General features: G+C 54.0%; 8 protein-coding genes across 8 annotated transcripts; 4 read left to right on the forward strand and 4 right to left on the reverse strand.

Moving 5' to 3' along the window:
* Positions 1-1,413: 1,413 nt before the first annotated feature.
* On the reverse strand, positions 1,414-2,707 carry BD324DRAFT_463861 (hypothetical protein). The gene is made up of 3 exons (XM_022012855.1): positions 2,285-2,707; positions 1,774-2,052; positions 1,414-1,494 (listed from the first exon to the last, which is right to left on the reverse strand). Exons 1-3 carry the CDS (start codon positions 2,450-2,452, stop codon positions 1,480-1,482), a joined length of 462 nt encoding a protein of 153 aa, XP_021870797.1. The 5' UTR covers positions 2,453-2,707; the 3' UTR covers positions 1,414-1,479.
* Positions 2,708-4,373: 1,666 nt separating this feature from the next.
* Positions 4,374-6,203, reverse strand: BD324DRAFT_626966 (xylitol dehydrogenase). Its single transcript, XM_022015949.1, has 10 exons — positions 6,128-6,203; positions 5,904-6,051; positions 5,814-5,867; positions 5,753-5,777; positions 5,437-5,696; positions 5,333-5,400; positions 5,028-5,298; positions 4,817-4,986; positions 4,665-4,778; positions 4,374-4,629 (listed from the first exon to the last, which is right to left on the reverse strand). Exons 2-10 carry the CDS (start codon positions 6,045-6,047, stop codon positions 4,464-4,466), a joined length of 1,272 nt encoding a protein of 423 aa, XP_021870798.1. The 5' UTR covers positions 6,048-6,051; positions 6,128-6,203; the 3' UTR covers positions 4,374-4,463.
* A 226-nt stretch (positions 6,204-6,429) lies between these two features.
* BD324DRAFT_642332 (acetolactate synthase) lies at positions 6,430-8,745 on the forward strand (the record flags this gene model as incomplete). Its single annotated transcript, XM_022017477.1, has 7 exons — positions 6,430-6,701; positions 6,742-7,658; positions 7,693-7,998; positions 8,043-8,149; positions 8,189-8,381; positions 8,417-8,652; positions 8,695-8,745. 7 exons carry the CDS (start codon positions 6,430-6,432, stop codon positions 8,743-8,745), a joined length of 2,082 nt encoding a protein of 693 aa, XP_021870799.1.
* On the reverse strand, positions 8,686-10,460 carry BD324DRAFT_464180 (PIN domain-domain-containing protein). The gene is made up of 4 exons (XM_022012858.1): positions 10,077-10,460; positions 9,864-10,036; positions 9,727-9,825; positions 8,686-9,170 (listed from the first exon to the last, which is right to left on the reverse strand). Exons 1-4 carry the CDS (start codon positions 10,363-10,365, stop codon positions 9,159-9,161), a joined length of 573 nt encoding a protein of 190 aa, XP_021870800.1. The 5' UTR covers positions 10,366-10,460; the 3' UTR covers positions 8,686-9,158.
* Positions 10,461-10,475: 15 nt separating this feature from the next.
* BD324DRAFT_626971 (hypothetical protein) lies at positions 10,476-11,352 on the reverse strand. Its single transcript, XM_022015950.1, has 2 exons — positions 11,135-11,352; positions 10,476-11,080 (listed from the first exon to the last, which is right to left on the reverse strand). Exons 1-2 carry the CDS (start codon positions 11,312-11,314, stop codon positions 10,718-10,720), a joined length of 543 nt encoding a protein of 180 aa, XP_021870801.1. The 5' UTR covers positions 11,315-11,352; the 3' UTR covers positions 10,476-10,717.
* Positions 11,353-11,925: 573 nt separating this feature from the next.
* On the forward strand, positions 11,926-12,842 carry BD324DRAFT_626978 (hypothetical protein). Its single transcript, XM_022015951.1, has 2 exons — positions 11,926-12,468; positions 12,503-12,842. Exons 1-2 carry the CDS (start codon positions 12,014-12,016, stop codon positions 12,516-12,518), a joined length of 471 nt encoding a protein of 156 aa, XP_021870802.1. The 5' UTR covers positions 11,926-12,013; the 3' UTR covers positions 12,519-12,842.
* Positions 12,843-13,036: 194 nt separating this feature from the next.
* BD324DRAFT_651217 (NADP-dependent oxidoreductase domain-containing protein) lies at positions 13,037-14,208 on the forward strand (the record flags this gene model as incomplete). Its single annotated transcript, XM_022018295.1, has 5 exons — positions 13,037-13,271; positions 13,329-13,343; positions 13,401-13,655; positions 13,720-14,087; positions 14,152-14,208. 5 exons carry the CDS (start codon positions 13,037-13,039, stop codon positions 14,206-14,208), a joined length of 930 nt encoding a protein of 309 aa, XP_021870803.1.
* Positions 14,209-14,487: 279 nt separating this feature from the next.
* Positions 14,488-16,974, forward strand: BD324DRAFT_651218 (hypothetical protein; the record flags this gene model as incomplete). Its single annotated transcript, XM_022018296.1, has 8 exons — positions 14,488-14,605; positions 14,666-15,141; positions 15,208-15,427; positions 15,470-16,157; positions 16,210-16,235; positions 16,281-16,653; positions 16,708-16,858; positions 16,912-16,974. The coding sequence occupies 8 exons, from the start codon at positions 14,488-14,490 to the stop codon at positions 16,972-16,974; spliced, it is 2,115 nt and encodes a 704-aa protein (XP_021870804.1).
* Positions 16,975-17,016: the final 42 nt, after the last annotated feature.

Genomic DNA, 17,016 nt, shown 5'->3' on the forward strand with positions numbered 1-17,016 from the left:
GCGAGTGGGAGAGGTAAGGGGGGATACATCACCGATGATAGGGGTGATGCCAAAGGCCGATGCCGCAAGACTGGTAGGGCGTGCTCGACGACTGAGGGGGATTTGAGATGTATTGGCTCGGGTCAGGAGTGTTGGTCGATGAGGTGAGGGCGACGTCCCGTGGTACGAGTTTTGACGTTGAAGCGAGTATGGGGAAGGGCGAGCGTGCTTGCTCTCGGCTTTACCAGAGCTGGGGCTTCCCAGAGGGAGCTGGGGTGAAGACTGGCTCCTGACGCGACCGGGCGTCGTGTTGAGATGACCGATTCGATTGGGCGTGATGATTTCTGGGGTGGGCATGTAGGTAAGTGACGTTGGCGAAGGTTGGTACATGTCTTGACTCGAATCAGAGGATGCAAACGTTGTCGTCGATCCAGATCGAGAGATGACGGGTGGTGCCCACATGGTCGATGGATCGGCGTAGGGGAGGGGCTGGTAGGTCTCAAAGGCACCATTTGGCGAGCTGAGCGGCCTTCCAGCGGCCTTACGGCGCTCTTTGAACTGGAGGAAAAATGATCAGTTCGGGTTCTTTCACGATGTTGACACCCCCACCTTTTCGATCCACTTGGATGAAGCCTTGAACCTGTCTTCGCCGATGCCCATGCATCTGCCAAACTCTTTTGCTTTTTCCCGGGCAACCAGGTCGCGGACATCTCGTCCGGCTGCAATTTCCACGTCCATCCAATTGTGTAACAGGACCTCGACGCCAGGGAATCGGCCATTGCCAGATTTGCCTGCCTTGGGTGGAGGGGGCGCGTGCGGCTGAGCAGGCTGCTGCCATCGGTCAGCGGCGAGGATGATTTTGCTGATCGTGCTGCGATCGACGCTAGATGCATCAGCGGCGAATTGTGAGGTCATACTCACCCAAACTGCCTCGCGATATCCTCTTGACGCAAGGAGCTGTTGGACCTCGAAAGGAGGACGATATTGTGTTTGTCTTCATGGGTCAATTTGACCTTTGCTCGGGGTGGTTTGACCTGGACAGGGGTGGGTTTTGGTGATGACCCTGCAGAGGGAACACTTGTGGGCGATCCCTCCTGACTCGGGAGGAAGAACGGGGGGTAGACAGGTTGGGTGGAGTACATAGGTTGGAACTGCTGCATGTACGGTTCGGGTCTGAAGGGTGAGAGGAGAGAATCGGGAGGTGCTGGAAATGTCGAAGGAGGGATTTGGGGTTGATTGTTGGTTACGACGGGGGTCTGATCGTCAAAGCTTGGAGGCGGTTCGTGGGGAGGATAAAAGGTGTACGCCTCCATGCTTGGTGCAGTGTACTCGGTATTGTCGGACGACGGGGCATAGACATCCGAGGTGAGAAAGGCAGAAGGTGAGTGGAAATCGTCGGCGAGGTGAGACGAGGGGGGTAGGTGGTCATCCCTTGCCCCTGCGTCTGGGCGTAGAGAGTGCCCATGTCAGGAGAGGTGAGCGGCGAAACCGTCCCGTCGGTCAAGAACGTATTATCTGGGTCCCTCATGGTTAGCCGGGGACAAAAGGGTGTGGTGCGAATGAGAGATGGAGAGATGGAGAGAAGGAGAGATGGAGAGATGGAGAGATGGATAGATGGATAGATGGACAGATGGATAGATGGATAGATGGAGAGATGGAGAGATGGAGAGATGGAGAGATGAAGAGATGAAGAGATAAAGAGATGGAGGAGAGAGGTAGAGATGGTGTAGCGTTTGAACAGTTTCGCTCAATTGGCTCGATAGATTGGATGCAGGTCCGGGTCTGAGGACTTACCGGGAAAAGGCTGTCCTCGTGATCAAATGACAAGGGTGCGAGGAGAACAAGCGAGACACGGACAAGCTGTTGGTCGAGGTACCCGGGGGGGCGACAAGTCAAGCAACGTGATTTGGGAGATCGTGGTGAGTCATTCGTTGAACTGGTGAAACGTCGAAAGAGGGCTAGGATGTGAAGGCGTACCTTTTCAGTGTGGACTATCAGCGCCAGCGTCTGTCCAGTGCGATGAGCGTATCTGAGACAGGAGCGAGCAGGGGGTGAGTGGGTGTGGTCGAGACTCTTAAGCACGATTCCAGTCTGGCCACAGCACGAGTCAGCGACCGAAGGAGTCAAGAGGATGAGAAGATGTGGATAGAGAGAGAGAGAGAAAAAATGGGACACAGAACAGGTCAGACCTGACTGACCCTGAGGGAGAACGGGTGTAGGTAGGTAGGTAGCTCTTCGCCGAGGATAGTTCATACTCACCGAGATTCAACACGATGTGGTGTATTGGTGCATCACTTTTACTCACCGAGATGCTATGCGACGATGAGCTGTATGAGTGACGATGAACAAAGAGACACCATGAATCTACACACGCGATGGGTCCGTCTCCTGTCTCGACACCAGCTCGCTCTACAAAGCTGCCAACGAAACCCAAAAAAAAACGAGGGCAAAGAAATCCCCGGGTTACATACATACAAAAAAAAGCGGTCCTCGCCTAAACGTGTCAGAGGCTTGTCATCCTCCCCGCAATTTTACAGTTTCGCCCTCCAACCTGTCGTTGCAATTTGGCTGAAATTATCCATCATAATCCTCCTCTGAAATTTCTCAAGGCCATATCCCAACCTATCATCATCATCATCATAGAGCCTCGATCGAGTCCAAACGTATAGCTGAGACGGTCCGCGGGTGGTGGCGCCGTTGGGCTCAAGAGCCCATTATTTTTTTGAGTTTGAACGGACCTGCGATGTCTTGCGTGGGAAAAAGGAGCAACGTCGCCGAGTACACGTCGAAGACGGGGCGATAGTCAGTATTCGGCGCGTCGTTGGCAGAGAAATTGATCGTTGGGTCATTGCTTGGCCAACACAGAGCAAGCAAGATACACTAGTCCTGGCACACCGGGAGGCATTCAAGCTGTTGCCCTCGCGTCGCCGCTCTGGACCCGGCCGACGAAGCGTGACATCGTGCTGACCTCATATGAGAGAGCATGCACGCCATGCTCACGCTCACGCTGTTTGTACCAACCTATGTGGTAGATCATCCCGACACCTCCATCCCCGTTTTTTTTGATTTCCTTGTCAAAACCTGCCTCGGGTTATTCGGACCTGAGGAAATCTCAATGATTTTTGAACAATTTTTCAAACACGAAGCCTCCAGAAAACCAGTCGCGTCGCGTCACGGCCGAAAGGTGGGGGGTGGGGGGTTAGGCCGTTGTAGCGTCAAATGAACGCCGGGGGCTCTAGCAAGGGGAGTCATCCAGCAAGGGGACAAGAGGGCTGAGCTAGAGGGTTAGATATCAGGTTGGGTGATACATCTCCATGCACCACTTGGATGCATACAGCCCCATATGGCTGGCGATGGCATACTTTGATTCCACCGTCTACCGTCGAAGCAGCCACCTCGACAAGGTTTTTATGCCAGGTCCGAAATTGACGCCTCGCGCAGTTTCGGGGGGAAGACCGTCGCGATGAAACGGGACTATCCTGAGATCGACATACTCGTCCGGAGATCTAATGATCCAACGGCAGTATAAGAATGCAAGGAGACCACGAGGCCGTCGGTCGGCCGGGAGAGCGACGGGTGCGAGAGGTACCGCGGCGGACCTACGAAAAGCCGCCAAGTCGGGATGATGACAAAAAAATGGGCTATTCGGAGAGATGTGTGTCTTTCGAAGGCCAACGTGGCACAAACGCCAGCGACCATTGTTCGCCTCGCAGGTGTCCTCGCTTTCGCCGGTCAGGTCAAGGCTCGTCCGAGCCCCTTACTGACCCTCCTAGCCCATCGCCAGGCTGGCGCTCAACCCTTATACAAAAAGTTGGCTAGCACAGAGGGAGACATTGGGACTGGGGAGCGGGGTCGAAGCTCCTTGTGCATCGCATGATCACTGGGTCAGACGAATATTTGGGGTTCCGCTCACCCAGCGAATACTCGGTACGTCTCGAAGGGGACATAGTAGATTACGTGGGTGGTATCAACGAGGCGAGGGCAGCCGACTCCTCGGAACTAACGGTGTCTTATTTGAGCAACAATGTCTGCGGCAGAGGTCAAGAAGAAAACAAGGGAGGAAAAATCGAGAAGACGACTTATATACATCGACCACTGTGGCTCCGCCTCCAGCGCCGTTGTCACCTACTCCGCCGTCAGCGCCCCTCCATGATCACATGACGGAGTATCGAATAAGAGGCAATCATTTTGCACTGATGATTCATCTGCAACGACTCATGTGGCTCCGCCGCCAACGCGCTCGAGACCTTTCCCGCCTTCAGCGCTCGCCATGAACCTCATCACGAGCAGATGAAGCGTCGAACAAGAGCCAATGGTTGGCGATGGCTCAGATCCTTCACCTCTTATGCTCCTGAAACTGTTGCAGTATATATTGGTTGTTCCACAACCCTGAACAGCAACTGCATGCATTACGTCTGGAACTCGTACCCATCGGCATCTCAACTGAAGACTCTGACACCCACCGCCTGCCCCGCCTTTCCCGCTCACTCTGGCCCGTCGATGACACACTTGATCACAAACTTGCCATCCTTGTCCTTGCCATTCTTCGTAATCTCAAAGGCTTCGAGAGCATCCTCAAACTTGAAGGTATGAGTCAACAAAGGCTTGAGGTCGATCAAGCCTCTCGCAACGAGGTCGATCGCCATAGGACTGCTGTCAGCCTTGAATACATGGCTTCGCCTCACTAATCGCCATGCGAGTAACGCCATGATCCTCTCAGACTCAATTCCTCTGTGATGATTCGTGAAATCGGCACTTGAATGTCGGGATTGCCATGTCCAGTCTGGACAAACGTGCCGCTAAAAGTCAGCGAGATTTCACATGGACTTGACCCCACCCCGGCCTGATGGCATTGATGCCTGTCTGAATACAGGTCTCCGCTCCCGTCGCATCCATCCCTACATCGATGGCTCCTGGGCCTCGTATCGGGGTACCGGTCGCGAGCAGCAGCTCTTTTGCAGATCGGAGACTGTATTCTGGCTTGCTCTCCCCTTCCTTTGGCTTCCCCTGCGTCGCTCGCATGAGCGTCACATGGCAGATTGACTCACTGGGATCCAGATATGCGTCGCTGCGTATCCCTTGGCAAAGTTCAACCTTTCCTCATTGATATCCACCGCGATGATCTTGGCCGCTCCGAGACCTTTGGCGACTGCCATTGCCAAGAGTCCAACGGGCCCAGCACCAAAGATCAAGACAGTGTTCCCGGCTCTGACCTTGCCGACGTTGGCGAGTGAATGAACAGAAACGGAGAGAGGCTCCATCATGGCGCCGTACTCCAGCGCGACCGATTGGGGCAGAGGATACAACGTGTCCGCGGGTCTGTAGTCAGCGTGATCCAATGAATGCTTCGCACAATTTGTAATATCTCTGTAGCGTCCCGTCAAACGGAGGATACGCAGCGAACGCCATGTGCTCGCAGATCTGCCGTCAATTTATGACCTCCAAAACCCGTCTCACATTGTATCGTCCCCCTCGGCAGTCATCGCACATCCGACAAGTGACCCCCGGCTCGAGAGCTACGTGATCCCCCAGCATCAAGGCTCGCTTCCCGACTGCAGCGGTTCCGGTCCCTCGATCACCTCCTTTCGCCATCTCTTTGACCTTTTCAGCCTGAGCAGCCAGATTCGACCCGAGCTGAACGATAATCCCAGCAGATTCGTGTCCAAGGCACATCGGACCGCAGACATGTACATGACCCAGTCTGCCGCTGTTGTAAACTGCGTGCGTTAGCGAGGTCCAGCATATATCTTGCGAGACCCAGCATATAGCTCACAATGAACATCGGAGCCACAAATTCCCTGCACCATTCAGTCCCCTCCAACCCATCCACTCACCGTCTTCCTCACCTCGATGAGAGCCTCATCGGGTCCCACCTCAGGCACGGGCAGCTGCAAGTCAGCTAAGAGCCAAGCGCAAACGCCCACCTCTTCAAAGCTCGTGGACAGTTTGCCATGGAGGATAAACCCCGGATTGCTCTTGGGCTTGAAGTCCACAGGATCAGGCTGATCCCGCTTGGATTGAGCGGCGGCAGATACTGCGCCTGGCGCACCGGTAGTAGATGTTGTCATGGACCTGGCGAAGCGAGTGTTAGGTGACAGCCGAGATGCAAGACGAGCCGCCACAATCTGACTGATCCGTCTGGACATACGTATGGGATGAACAGATTTATGTCTGCAAGTTGGCCTCAGCACGAGAGGAGGGAGTACACCTTAAGAGAGGGTGGGATGGTCATACAATATGACCTCCACTTCCACCGTTCGGCCCGGATGGTCGGGTGCCACATCAGAGACTTACCACGTGGTCCGGCGTTTTGGGCGGTATGCTAGCAGGCTGGTAATTGCTTCCGCGTGTGGAGGCAAAGTTTCCGTCGAGTCGACCATTTTCTTGGGACCTCGATCTCAAGCGACGACGAACCCGCATACTATCTTAGCAGTCTCGCCTTCGCCCAAGATGCTGCCACGTCCAGCTAGACTCCTCCATTCCCTGCCTCGCCTCCCGCGTGCCTCGTCCTTACACACCACTGCCCAAGCTGACCGCGGTATAACTCTCGAAGCCAAGGCCCGCGTGCAGAAGCATGTGAGACAGCTGCAGAGCTCTTCTGGTTCTAGTGCATCAGCCGCAGTCAGACCACAAGCTGCACCTCACTTCCAGACACCACTCCCATCTCCTGCTCCTCGATCTGATAACCCTCTGGAGAATGTCAGAGATGGCATGGACCATTCGTGAGTAGGAGCCCCTTTCGTACAACGCTGAACACCCCAGTTTTATCGGCCTCTCTGGTGGTCAAATCTTCCACCAAATGCTTATGCGACACGATGTGAAAAAGGTCTTTGGGTATCCCGGAGGCGCCATTCTCCCAGTTTTCGATGCCATTTACAACTCACCCCACTTTGATTTCGTCCTTCCCCGTCATGAGCAAGGTGCAGGACACATGGCAGAGGGATACGCTCGAGTATCAGGCAAACCCGGTGTCGTTCTCGTCACGTCTGGACCAGGAGCCACAAATGTCATCACTCCGATGCAGGACGCCCTGTCTGACGGTGTACCGATGGTCGTGTTCAGTGGTCAGGTCGCTACCAACCTCATCGGGTCTGACGCTTTCCAGGAAGCCGACGTCATTGGAATCTCTAGGAGTTGTACAAAATGGAATGTCATGGTGAAGAGCGTGGAGGAGATCCCGAGAAGGATAAATGAGGCTTTCAAGATTGCCACGACAGGTCGACCCGGACCCGTCCTTGTCGATCTTCCCAAGGACATCACGGCCGCCATTTTGCGTAAACCTATCCCTGCCAAATCCATCCAACCAGGATCTTCCCCTTACCTCCCTTCCAGTCCCCTCAATCCCGTCACCGCAACGGCGCCTCAGCCAGGAGAGGCCTCTCTCATCGCCGAAGCCGCCAAGCTGATCAACGGTGCCAAGCGACCCATCGTCTATGCTGGAGCGGGTGTCTTGGCCTCGCCTGAAGGTCCTGCGCTGCTCAAGCAGCTCTCCGACATCGGAAACATTCCTGTCACAACCACTCTGCAGGGTCTTGGAGCCTTTGATGAGCGAGACGACAAGTCGCTTCACATGCTCGGAATGCACGGATCAGCTTACGCCAACTTTGCGATCCAAGAGGCTGATGTCATCATTGCTCTCGGAGCACGATTTGATGACCGTGTCACCGGAAAACCAGACAGTGAGTCCCTGTGTGAGACCCAGCTCACGTCTAGCTTTCGCGCCGACGGCCCGCGCTGCTGCTCTAGAAGGTCGTGGCGGAATCATCCACTTTGAGATTCAGCCCAAGAACATCAACAAAGTCATCGAGGCCGACATTCCCATCCTCGGTGATGTCGTCGCTTCGTTGGCTGAGCTCGTTCCGCAACTCACGACTGACGTCGATCGAACCGCTTGGCTGGAGAGGTGCAAAACGAACAAGAAGAAGTACCCCTTCACCTACGCTGCCAGCGAGAACGGCGCCAAACTCAAGCCTCAAGAGGTCATGAAGGAGTTGAACGACCAGGCTGAAGTTATGGGCAGTGAGTCATGCATCGTGAAACGCGCGTCGCTGACCCCGATGCAGAGGAGAACGTCGTCATCGCTACTGGAGTCGGTCAGCATCAGATGTGGGCCTGCCAATACTACCGTTGGACGGAGCCGAGATCATGGGTTTCTTCCGGAGGTCTAGGAGTGAGTCCTAGTTGCCAAGCTGTGTTGACACATGTCCAGACCATGGGCTTCGGTCTCCCCTCTGCCATTGGTGCCAAGGTTGCCGCTCCTGAGAAGATTGTCGTCGACGTTGATGGCGATGCGTCATTCTCCATGACAGCCATGGAACTGGCGACTGCCAATCAATACAACATTGGAGTCAAAGTGCTGCTCTTTAACAACGAGTTCCAGGGTATGGTCGAACAATGGCAAGGTGAGTCTCATGGGCACGAGCAGTGCTGACTCCAGACCTGTTCTACGAGAACCGTTACTCTCACACCAAGATGCATAACCCAGACTTTGTGAAGCTCGCCGAGTCAATGGGAGCCAAGGGAATGCGCTGCATGACCAAGGAAGAACTCCCCGTCATGATGAAAGAATTCCTCGAATACGATGGGACACGACCCATCGTCATGGAGTGCATTGTCTCAAGCGAGCATGTTTACCCCATGGTTCCGGCTGGAAAGGCCCTGCACGAGCAAATTGTGAGTGAAAAGCGGATGAAGATATTCTGACATGTGTCCCAGCTGCATCCTAGCCTGAGAAGCAAGGCATACATAGACACGAAAAGAGGCTAGCACCTCATTGTATGATTATAGACCTTGGTTTCGGAAGGTTGTGTTTATGCATTGATGACGTTTCTGCTATAGTATACAAGTGCTAGCTCTCTACCGTGCGAACAAGTGCGGACAGATCTAGTAAGGCCTTTGGATCCCCTTCACCAACTAGACGTTGGAGATTATCGGCCAGGATAATCAAAGCTGAGCAGACTTCGCCAGGTCGGATCCTTCTGGTTGAGCGAGCAGAGGCGGGGGTGAGAAAGAGAAGAATATCGCGAGATCCAGAGATACATTGAAGCAGTCGTTTGTAATCGTCCATCATGTCTGGATCTCCAATGTTGATCCGAGTTGAAACATTTTGTTCAAGCGAGTCGAGTCGATCCACCAAGTCGCGAACGAGTCGGATAGGGTCGGACGTCGGCTCCGTCGGGTCAGGAAGAGTGCTGGAGAAGGGTCGGAAAGCGTGCCGAAACGCCGAGTCGAGCTGAGGTGTCAGTCTGCGGGGCATGTGGGCAGGAGGTACGAGAGAATCTTCGTAGACGGATGGCGAGGGGTCATCTCGGAAGAATGATCGAGTAGGTTTCTTGCTTGGCGAAGATGAGGAAGACCGAGAGGGTCGGGACATGGGCGAGTCCCTTGATGTTAGGCCGAGCGTATACATCGTTGGACCGTGTCGATGGTCTCGAGGCATGTCAGACTGGGTCAAAAGGTCAGCTACTTGAACATTTTTCCAGGTCGATGGCTTTTTCACCAGTATCAGGTCAACATCGAGCTCCATTGAGTCCCTGGGATCTACCTCCCCAGGTAAAGCTTTCGGGAGGATAGACGCTTCTCTCGCCTCTTGATCTAGCTGACGAATGAGATCCGTCGGAGCGCCTACTTGGAGATCGCCAAAAGATTCGACAATTCTGAGCAATGAGACGTCGTGCCCGCCAATAGTACAAACATCGTTTGTTTCCGCCTGAAGGACCTTGAGACGTGTCGGACGACTGAGCTCACGAGTAAGGAGAGATTCTGATCATTCGTCCATAGCGAGACCTTTGCCTCTCTGGCAAAGAACAAACAACAATCGAGTATCTTGTCGTCTCCTTTCCTTAGCTGCGAGCATTAGCTTGATTCGCCTGACCGTAGTCTACCTCTGTGTCTAGCCGTTCGGACCACTTTTGACACCTGATCACCCTCTCTTCTTTAGGTTTTCGGGCGACTTGTAGCAACCAAGCTGTCGCAACCCTAGCCAAGTCGGATAGGTGTACATCGCCTTCTGGCGATACTCCAGCTACGATGTCTGATTTGGATAGACTATCCAACTCTGTCATGTTGTCAGCGAGAGACCAAGGGACCCCACTAACCATTGATCACGGCGCTAGGTACCAATATACATCCCGCCAGAGTCGTGCTCAAAAACGTGTGCAGCGCTTTCACCAGCCGTAATTTGTCCAGAAAGATGTTCGTGTCTATCGCCAGATACGTTGGTCTCGCGAGACCCGGGCGGGCGTGAGCATCCACTCGCTCATCATCCATGTCTACATCCTCCTCCAGTTGATTTGCACCTGAAGTACCAGTCGATGGGCTGGACTGGACCGTCGCAGCCGCCAGCAAGTAAGGGTATCTTTTGGTGTCATCTCGTGACATGGCCATATGCGTGGATCACATCTGGCAATCTCCAGAACGCGGTGATATCAAGTGAAAGTTGAGAGTATAGACAACCATCAAGAATGATCTGAAAATGAAACGAGCGGTCCGAGTAACCGAAACCAAGGTCATATACATTATTATTCAGATACACACGGCGCTCAACGCCGTTGCCATACTAGTCATACACACTTGCTAGACTGACTGAGCGACTGACTGAGCAGAGGTCCCTTACAACCCTGGCTCAAGCTCCACCGAAGAGCACCTGATGCGTTCCGACATACTGCGCCTCCGACTCCAACGCCTTCTGGTACATTTGCTGCTCGTAATAAACCGGGAACCTTTCTGCTAGATAACGCTATCCTCGTGTCTCTTTGGTCTTCAGTCCAGGTTTGTTCAGATACAAGTGTTCGATCAGGGGTCCATCTTGACCGAGTCGTATTGTGTTGACGACGTGCCACAGCTCAGGATACTCTGCCTGCCATTGATGCCATTCTTGATCTCTCAGTCGACTGGCAATGGCGATGAATGCCTCGTATATCCACGATCCAACCTGATCATGTTCCTTGATCCAGAACAGCATCGATTGATTTCCAGTGGTCGAGAGGAGCTGGTACATGTATGTCAACGTCACGAGGGCTTCCATCTTGGAAGATAATCGGGTCGTCCGCTTGATATAGAACCGGATCTCGCGAGTCCAATCTTGCATGTGCATGGCAAAGTACTCATACAGCTCTTGATCCCAATTGGGTACTCCGCTGACATCTTCCACGAGCATATACAGATCCCATCTCAGGTCCTGGAGTCGGATTTCAGTCACCAGAAAGGCTTCTGAATTCAGGGGAGGGGTCGGTATCTGGTGCTTGTTCGCATTTCGGGGGGGACCTGCTAGTAACAGCCGAGGGATCTGGGGCGAGGGGGGTTCGAAGTTTGCAGAATCGGCGGTGTAGAACATGATGGTGTTGTTCACCGCCGATTATTGCGCGTCAAACAGTGAGTGATGATTCGAAGAATGGCCTCCTGGGTATTACAGAGGGGTCTCACGGCTTCAGACGGGTCTTTGACTCGAGCGAAGCCGGCCACAACGAGGGCAATAGCTCTACTCCGGGATCGTATATCCTGTATCTATCTATGCGACACGCGTTATCTACTATTCACATTTTTGGCTGGACGCGCGTCAAGTGGAGGGACCCTAGCTGGTGGCGTCGAGGATATTGGTGCCCCTCTCGCTTGGATATAGCCTCGGTCCGTCGAAAGACTACAGCTGGTTCTGTCAGTACGCTGCGCGTGCCCGCTGCTTACAAGCCAATTGGCTTGAATCGGTGCATCGGTGCATACCTCGTCTCCAATTTCATGAGGATCAGCGTTCGCTGCGTCTGATGTGACGCCGAATGACATCGAAAAGACATACATTAGTCATGCCCGAAAGACAAAGGACGACGAGCAGCGAGCCGTCGAATGTCAAGTGCTCCTTTCTTTCTGTGAATCGCCTATTTGTCCCATGTATGAAACGTCAGAGTATCAGCCAGCTCGGTTGACGCGGCTCCATCCTTTCACGGAAGTATGCTAGCCTCACACAGACTTCATTCGGCTATAAAAACGCTGACATGGAGCTACCCTTGCTCACAGACCTATCGTATTGCCACCTATCGATATGTACGCCGGAAGCCAAGACGACCTCTGTGACATCGAGAAATATGTCGCAGCCACCTCTGGAGGACACTCGGCATCGTCGCGAGACACACAAGCGACATCGTCGAAAGGTGGGATTTTTAGGACCCTGAGAAGTCTCATCTCGTCGAGGACCGAGCAGACAGACATAGACGTGGAGAAGGCAGCACCACTGTTTGGCTTTGACCCGTGCGAGCCTGAGCCGACTTACGGAACCCTTTCCTCCGGCAAAATCGAGAGACGATCTCGCCTGTCCTGTCGGGACCGCGTCTCTTCCGGATGCCAAAGCTTGAGGGGCTGGATCGTTGACAGGGCCCATGACGCCTCGGCCAGTTGTGGAAGCCTCAGAGCTTCGATCACTGGCAAGCTGTCTACTTGCAGCGAGGCGATTCAAGATGGAGCGATCCCATTAGCTCTTGCAGCCATGCCCTACGTGGTCCTCGCCTCAGGGACGTATGCCGCCTTGTCTTACCTGCCTGGTTCCGTGAGAGACTGCTGTCGGGAGTCATTGGATGGGGGAGGATCCAGAAATTCAGACGTTTGGACTATTGGCGTTGGCCCTATCATGGGACATATCGTGTTCCAGGATTCCAAGTGTACTCCAACACGTGAGTGCAGCGGTCATCGTACATAGTCGAAGAGAAGCTGCAAGGATCTCGCTTGTAGCTGAGTGTATCTGCAAGGTTTTTGCCATCATGGACCTGCTAAGGACTGCCGCGGCAAGATGTCCCGGTACAGCTCGGCTCACATGAGTCAACTATGTCCTGCATACAGCAGTATATGAAGCATTGCATCGCGACGATCATCCGGTGACTTGATTGACGGCCCGCGACCCGACAGACCCGGTGTATCCTCGGGAAAAGTGGAGGTGGGGGGCAGAATGGGGGAAACGGTGACGTTCGAGTGGAGGTCAGACGAATGGTTGCATATACTTTGCCATACGTTTCGATCGATTATCCAAGCCGTGTATCAAATCCCCTATAGTTGTGACCTTTTTTCTCTCAGTATGGTTAGGACAATCAAGCTCAATGACGGAAAAGAGATCCCGAGCGTCGCTTGGGGCACAGCTTCAGGTGGAATGTTTGGACCCAATCCGATTGTGGTCGACCGAGGCGCATATGCTTTGAAACAGGGCATACCGCATCTTGATACTGCTCAAGTGTATCGTAACGAGGTTCAAACCGGAGAAGCGTTTAAAAAATCTGGTTTGAAGCGAGAGGACGTGTTCATCACCAGCAAGAGTGAGTGCATCCCATTACCAATGAGTCAGATTAGATGCTGACGCTTGTGAACGACAGTCGGAATGGATCAACGTGAGGCTTTGAGATCCCAAAGACTGTCTCGCAGCTGACGATCTTCGTCTCTCCCAGGGATGAAGACTACCCACGAGCATGTCAAGAAACAAGTTCAAGATGCTGTCGAAAGACTCGGCTTGATTCCAGATGCTTACCTGATTCACAATCCGTTCATCCCCGAAGAGGGCAAGATTGTCAAATTCTGGTCCATCCTGGAGTCATTGGTCGAAGATGGCACGCTGAAGGGTTGCTCATTGGGTGTCTCCAATTTCCGAGAGGTTGACCTGGAAGAGCTCCTCAAACACTGCAAGATCAAACCAACCATGAATCGTGAGCACGGCCTGCGCAACAAATACGTCTCGCCCGCTTCTGCTGACAACCCGGCCCCCTGCAGAGATCGAGATGCATCCTTACGTCATGTCGCATCTCGATGCCGTGTTCGCGATCCACAAGGAACACAATATCATCTCGGCAGCTTATAGCCCACAAGCACCTCTCAATCTCCATCCGACGGGTGGACCCCTCAAGCCAGTCTTGGAGAAAATCGCCGCCAAATACTCGAAAGAGACTGGTAAAGAGATTGACCCACATACTGTTCTCTTACTCTGGATCCGGGGAAAGAACGCCATCGCAGTCACCTCGACAGCGACACCAGAAAGGATTGACAAGCTGGCCGCCTTGGACAAGTTGCCAGATCTCTTTAAAGAGGATGTAGATGAGATTGAAAGAGTCGGAAGGACAATCTACTGGCGTGCCAACAAGGTGGGTGCTGCGTAGATGAGACAGGGTCGGACCGCTCACTGACGACGGTCTTGCCCACTTGCAGAGTCATATGACAAAGGACCGCCCTGTGCCCGACCTTCCCGATGGAACCTCAAGCTGAGCTGTAGATTTTGCGTCCAGGTCTCAATCAACTGCAGTCTCATGCCATGCATTGCCATGCATGCGAACGAACTCAGTCGCCTCATGCTGTCAGACTTGCGCATGCATCCTGCAGACCTGTCCCCTGTAAACCCCAGTGTGTAGACTAGCCGGCGGCGGTTGCCACTATGAAATCCCTCGCAGATTGCCCGAGATTCTCTGGACCGGCTGTCATATTGTTGATCTCTCTACCTTATCTTTGGTGCTTCTGCTGCCTGCCTTAGCAGGCGTAAAAGACAAGATGTCGCTCTACGGTGGTATCAAATTCTCTATAGGTGAACAAGCTGAATCAGGCTTGGCTTCCGCGGGCTCTGGCACAGCAGCTCTCGCAGCGAAGGTTCAGCCAATAGACGAACCTGGTAAGCTCATACAAACTGGGCCCGATACTCTGTGAGCTAAGTCATTTCCCGCGGCCCCAGGTCCAACTCCTGAAGTACCCAATTCCACTCCGACTGCATCGACCGTACCCGAAAAGACTGCCAAAGTCTCTGGACAGGCATCAGCGGCATTGAAATTCGCCCCCAGAATCCCAAAGCCCAAACCTGCTCCCTCTCGACCACCTCCATCAGCTACCAGCAGTGCCAGTGGACTCATGTACAATGGCCAAGGTCAAGATGAAGTCTCTGAGGGCTCAGGATCAGGTGCAAATACCGAGACGAGGACGTACAAGCCTGATATAGTCCGGTCTGCTGAACCTCAGCTCTTTGGAGTCAGCGCTGGTGGACCCATGAGAGAGGATGTCATTGTTCTTGGGCTGGATGGACGACCGCTGGCTCGAGCCCCAGCGATGACTCTGAACGCTGGTAAGAAGGGGAAAGCGAAGGGGAAATACGGTAGTCGAGGCAGAGATCAGCAGAATACCGAGGGGAAGAAGAGGAAAAAGAAGAAGAAGAGGGTGAGAAGGGTTCCACATGGGATTCGGAACGTTATTTGGGTTCGGCTGCTGACGCTCTATCAATAGCGCGTCCAAGTTCCTATCATACCTACTTTTGACCCCGAGGAACAGTACGACCCGTATAAGCCGAATGATCTTGGAGAGTATCAATACTACCGCAAGAAACTACGAGAGGAACGCCGAGCTCAGCTCATTGAAGACAGGAGGAGGAAAGACGCAGGGGAAAGTAGCGAAGGGTCGAGCTACTATACCGACAGCTCGGAAGAAGAAGCGCCGCGTCGGGACGGTGAGTCGACCACACCTACCTTGGAACTAAATCCCCGTTCAGCTCCGAAAATGTTCGCACCTCCAAAGCAGTACTCCCCTCCCCCTTCGTCCAGACCTCGTTCACCTTCCCCTCCACCATCTGTACCACCACCACCGCCACCACCTGCCCCTCGTCCCTCAGCACCATTCGAGACAGGTGACGACGCTTACGCCAGGCGTGCGGCTATGGCAAACGCCTCGAATGCAGTGACAGGGGACGATGCTTATGCTAAACGTCTGGCAATGAGCAACTCAGCAGTCACTAAAACTCCTTCAGGCCCACCAGCTCCTCCTGTACCCGCTAGCGGAGACGATGCCTACGCAAGGCGGGTCGCTATGAGTCAAGCGGCATCAGGTGACGACGCGTATGCTCGACGACTGGCCATGTCGCAATCTGTATCTGGCTCGAATGCCTTCGTACCGCCACCGACACACCTCGCCGCCAATGCGCCAAACATTCCGCCATCGTCCGGCTCGAGCATCCCTGGCTTCGGCTCATTCAACCTACCCCCTTCTCAGGCTGGGTCATCGATAGCAGTGCCTCCTTCCGCCCAGCCCGCCGGTTCTTCCGTCGCACCCTCCGATGAGTTTGCCACCATGCTGGAGGAACGGAAGCGGGCTGCTCAGGCGATCGCAGCTCGACTGCAGGCTCTCGCCGCCGAGAATCCGCCCGCGCCCGCGGCTGTTCCAACTCCATCAGTGGTCGAAGAGTGAGCTGAGCATCCTGTTCCCGCGCGCGCCCGCCTTGCTGACGACTGATAGCACCAGCGGGACCTTTGCCGAGAAAAGTAAGTGTTTCAGTAACACCCAGTTGATTCGTCTCACGCTCGCAGTGTTCCGTAAATGGGGTCATGTCGAAGGCACCGGTCTCGGAGCTCGCGGGGACGGTATGGTCCATGCCCTCGCTGCTGAGCACGTGGAAGCGGCTCCGAAACCCGCTGATCCATCACAGCCCCTGTCAAAGAGGCAGATCGCAAAGCAGAAAGCAGCTGCTGCGAATGCCAAGAATAAGAATCGGAAATGGGTCCAACACGCCACGTCGAGAGGGAGAATCGTCAATACGAACGAGGACGAAAGGGCGAAAGAGGAGCAAGCGAGATTGGGGGAAGCCAGTCGGATCATCTGTCTCGTCGGATGTGTCGAGAGCATTGATGATGTTGACGAAGAATTGTCCGAGGAGATTGGAGAAGAGGCTTCCAAGTATGGGTAAGCGATCGATCCCAGGAGTTCACGTCCCCAAAAGCTGAGACGTGCCTTTAGTATCGTCGAGCGGGTCGTTTTACACATGGTCGAACCGCCTCCCGAGGATCCCAGGGACTGCCTGAGGATTTTTATCGTCTTCTCCGGTATGGCAGGCGCATGGAGAGCGACCAAAGAGCTGGACGGGCGGTTCTTTGCAGGCGGGAAGATCGTGAGTTGATGCATTGCATATTGAGATTGCTCTGATCCAGCTGCCGTCTATAGCGAGCGACATACTTTGACGAGAGCAAGTTTGATGCTGGTGACCGGGACGGTCCGCTGGTCTGATCAACATGAAGGCGATGCATCTCGTCCTTGACCAGCGACACA

This window comes from Kockovaella imperatae (genome assembly GCF_002102565.1).
Source record: "Kockovaella imperatae strain NRRL Y-17943 chromosome Unknown BD324scaffold_7, whole genome shotgun sequence".
In the NCBI taxonomy this organism is placed as follows: Eukaryota; Fungi; Basidiomycota; class Tremellomycetes; order Tremellales; family Cuniculitremaceae; genus Kockovaella; species Kockovaella imperatae.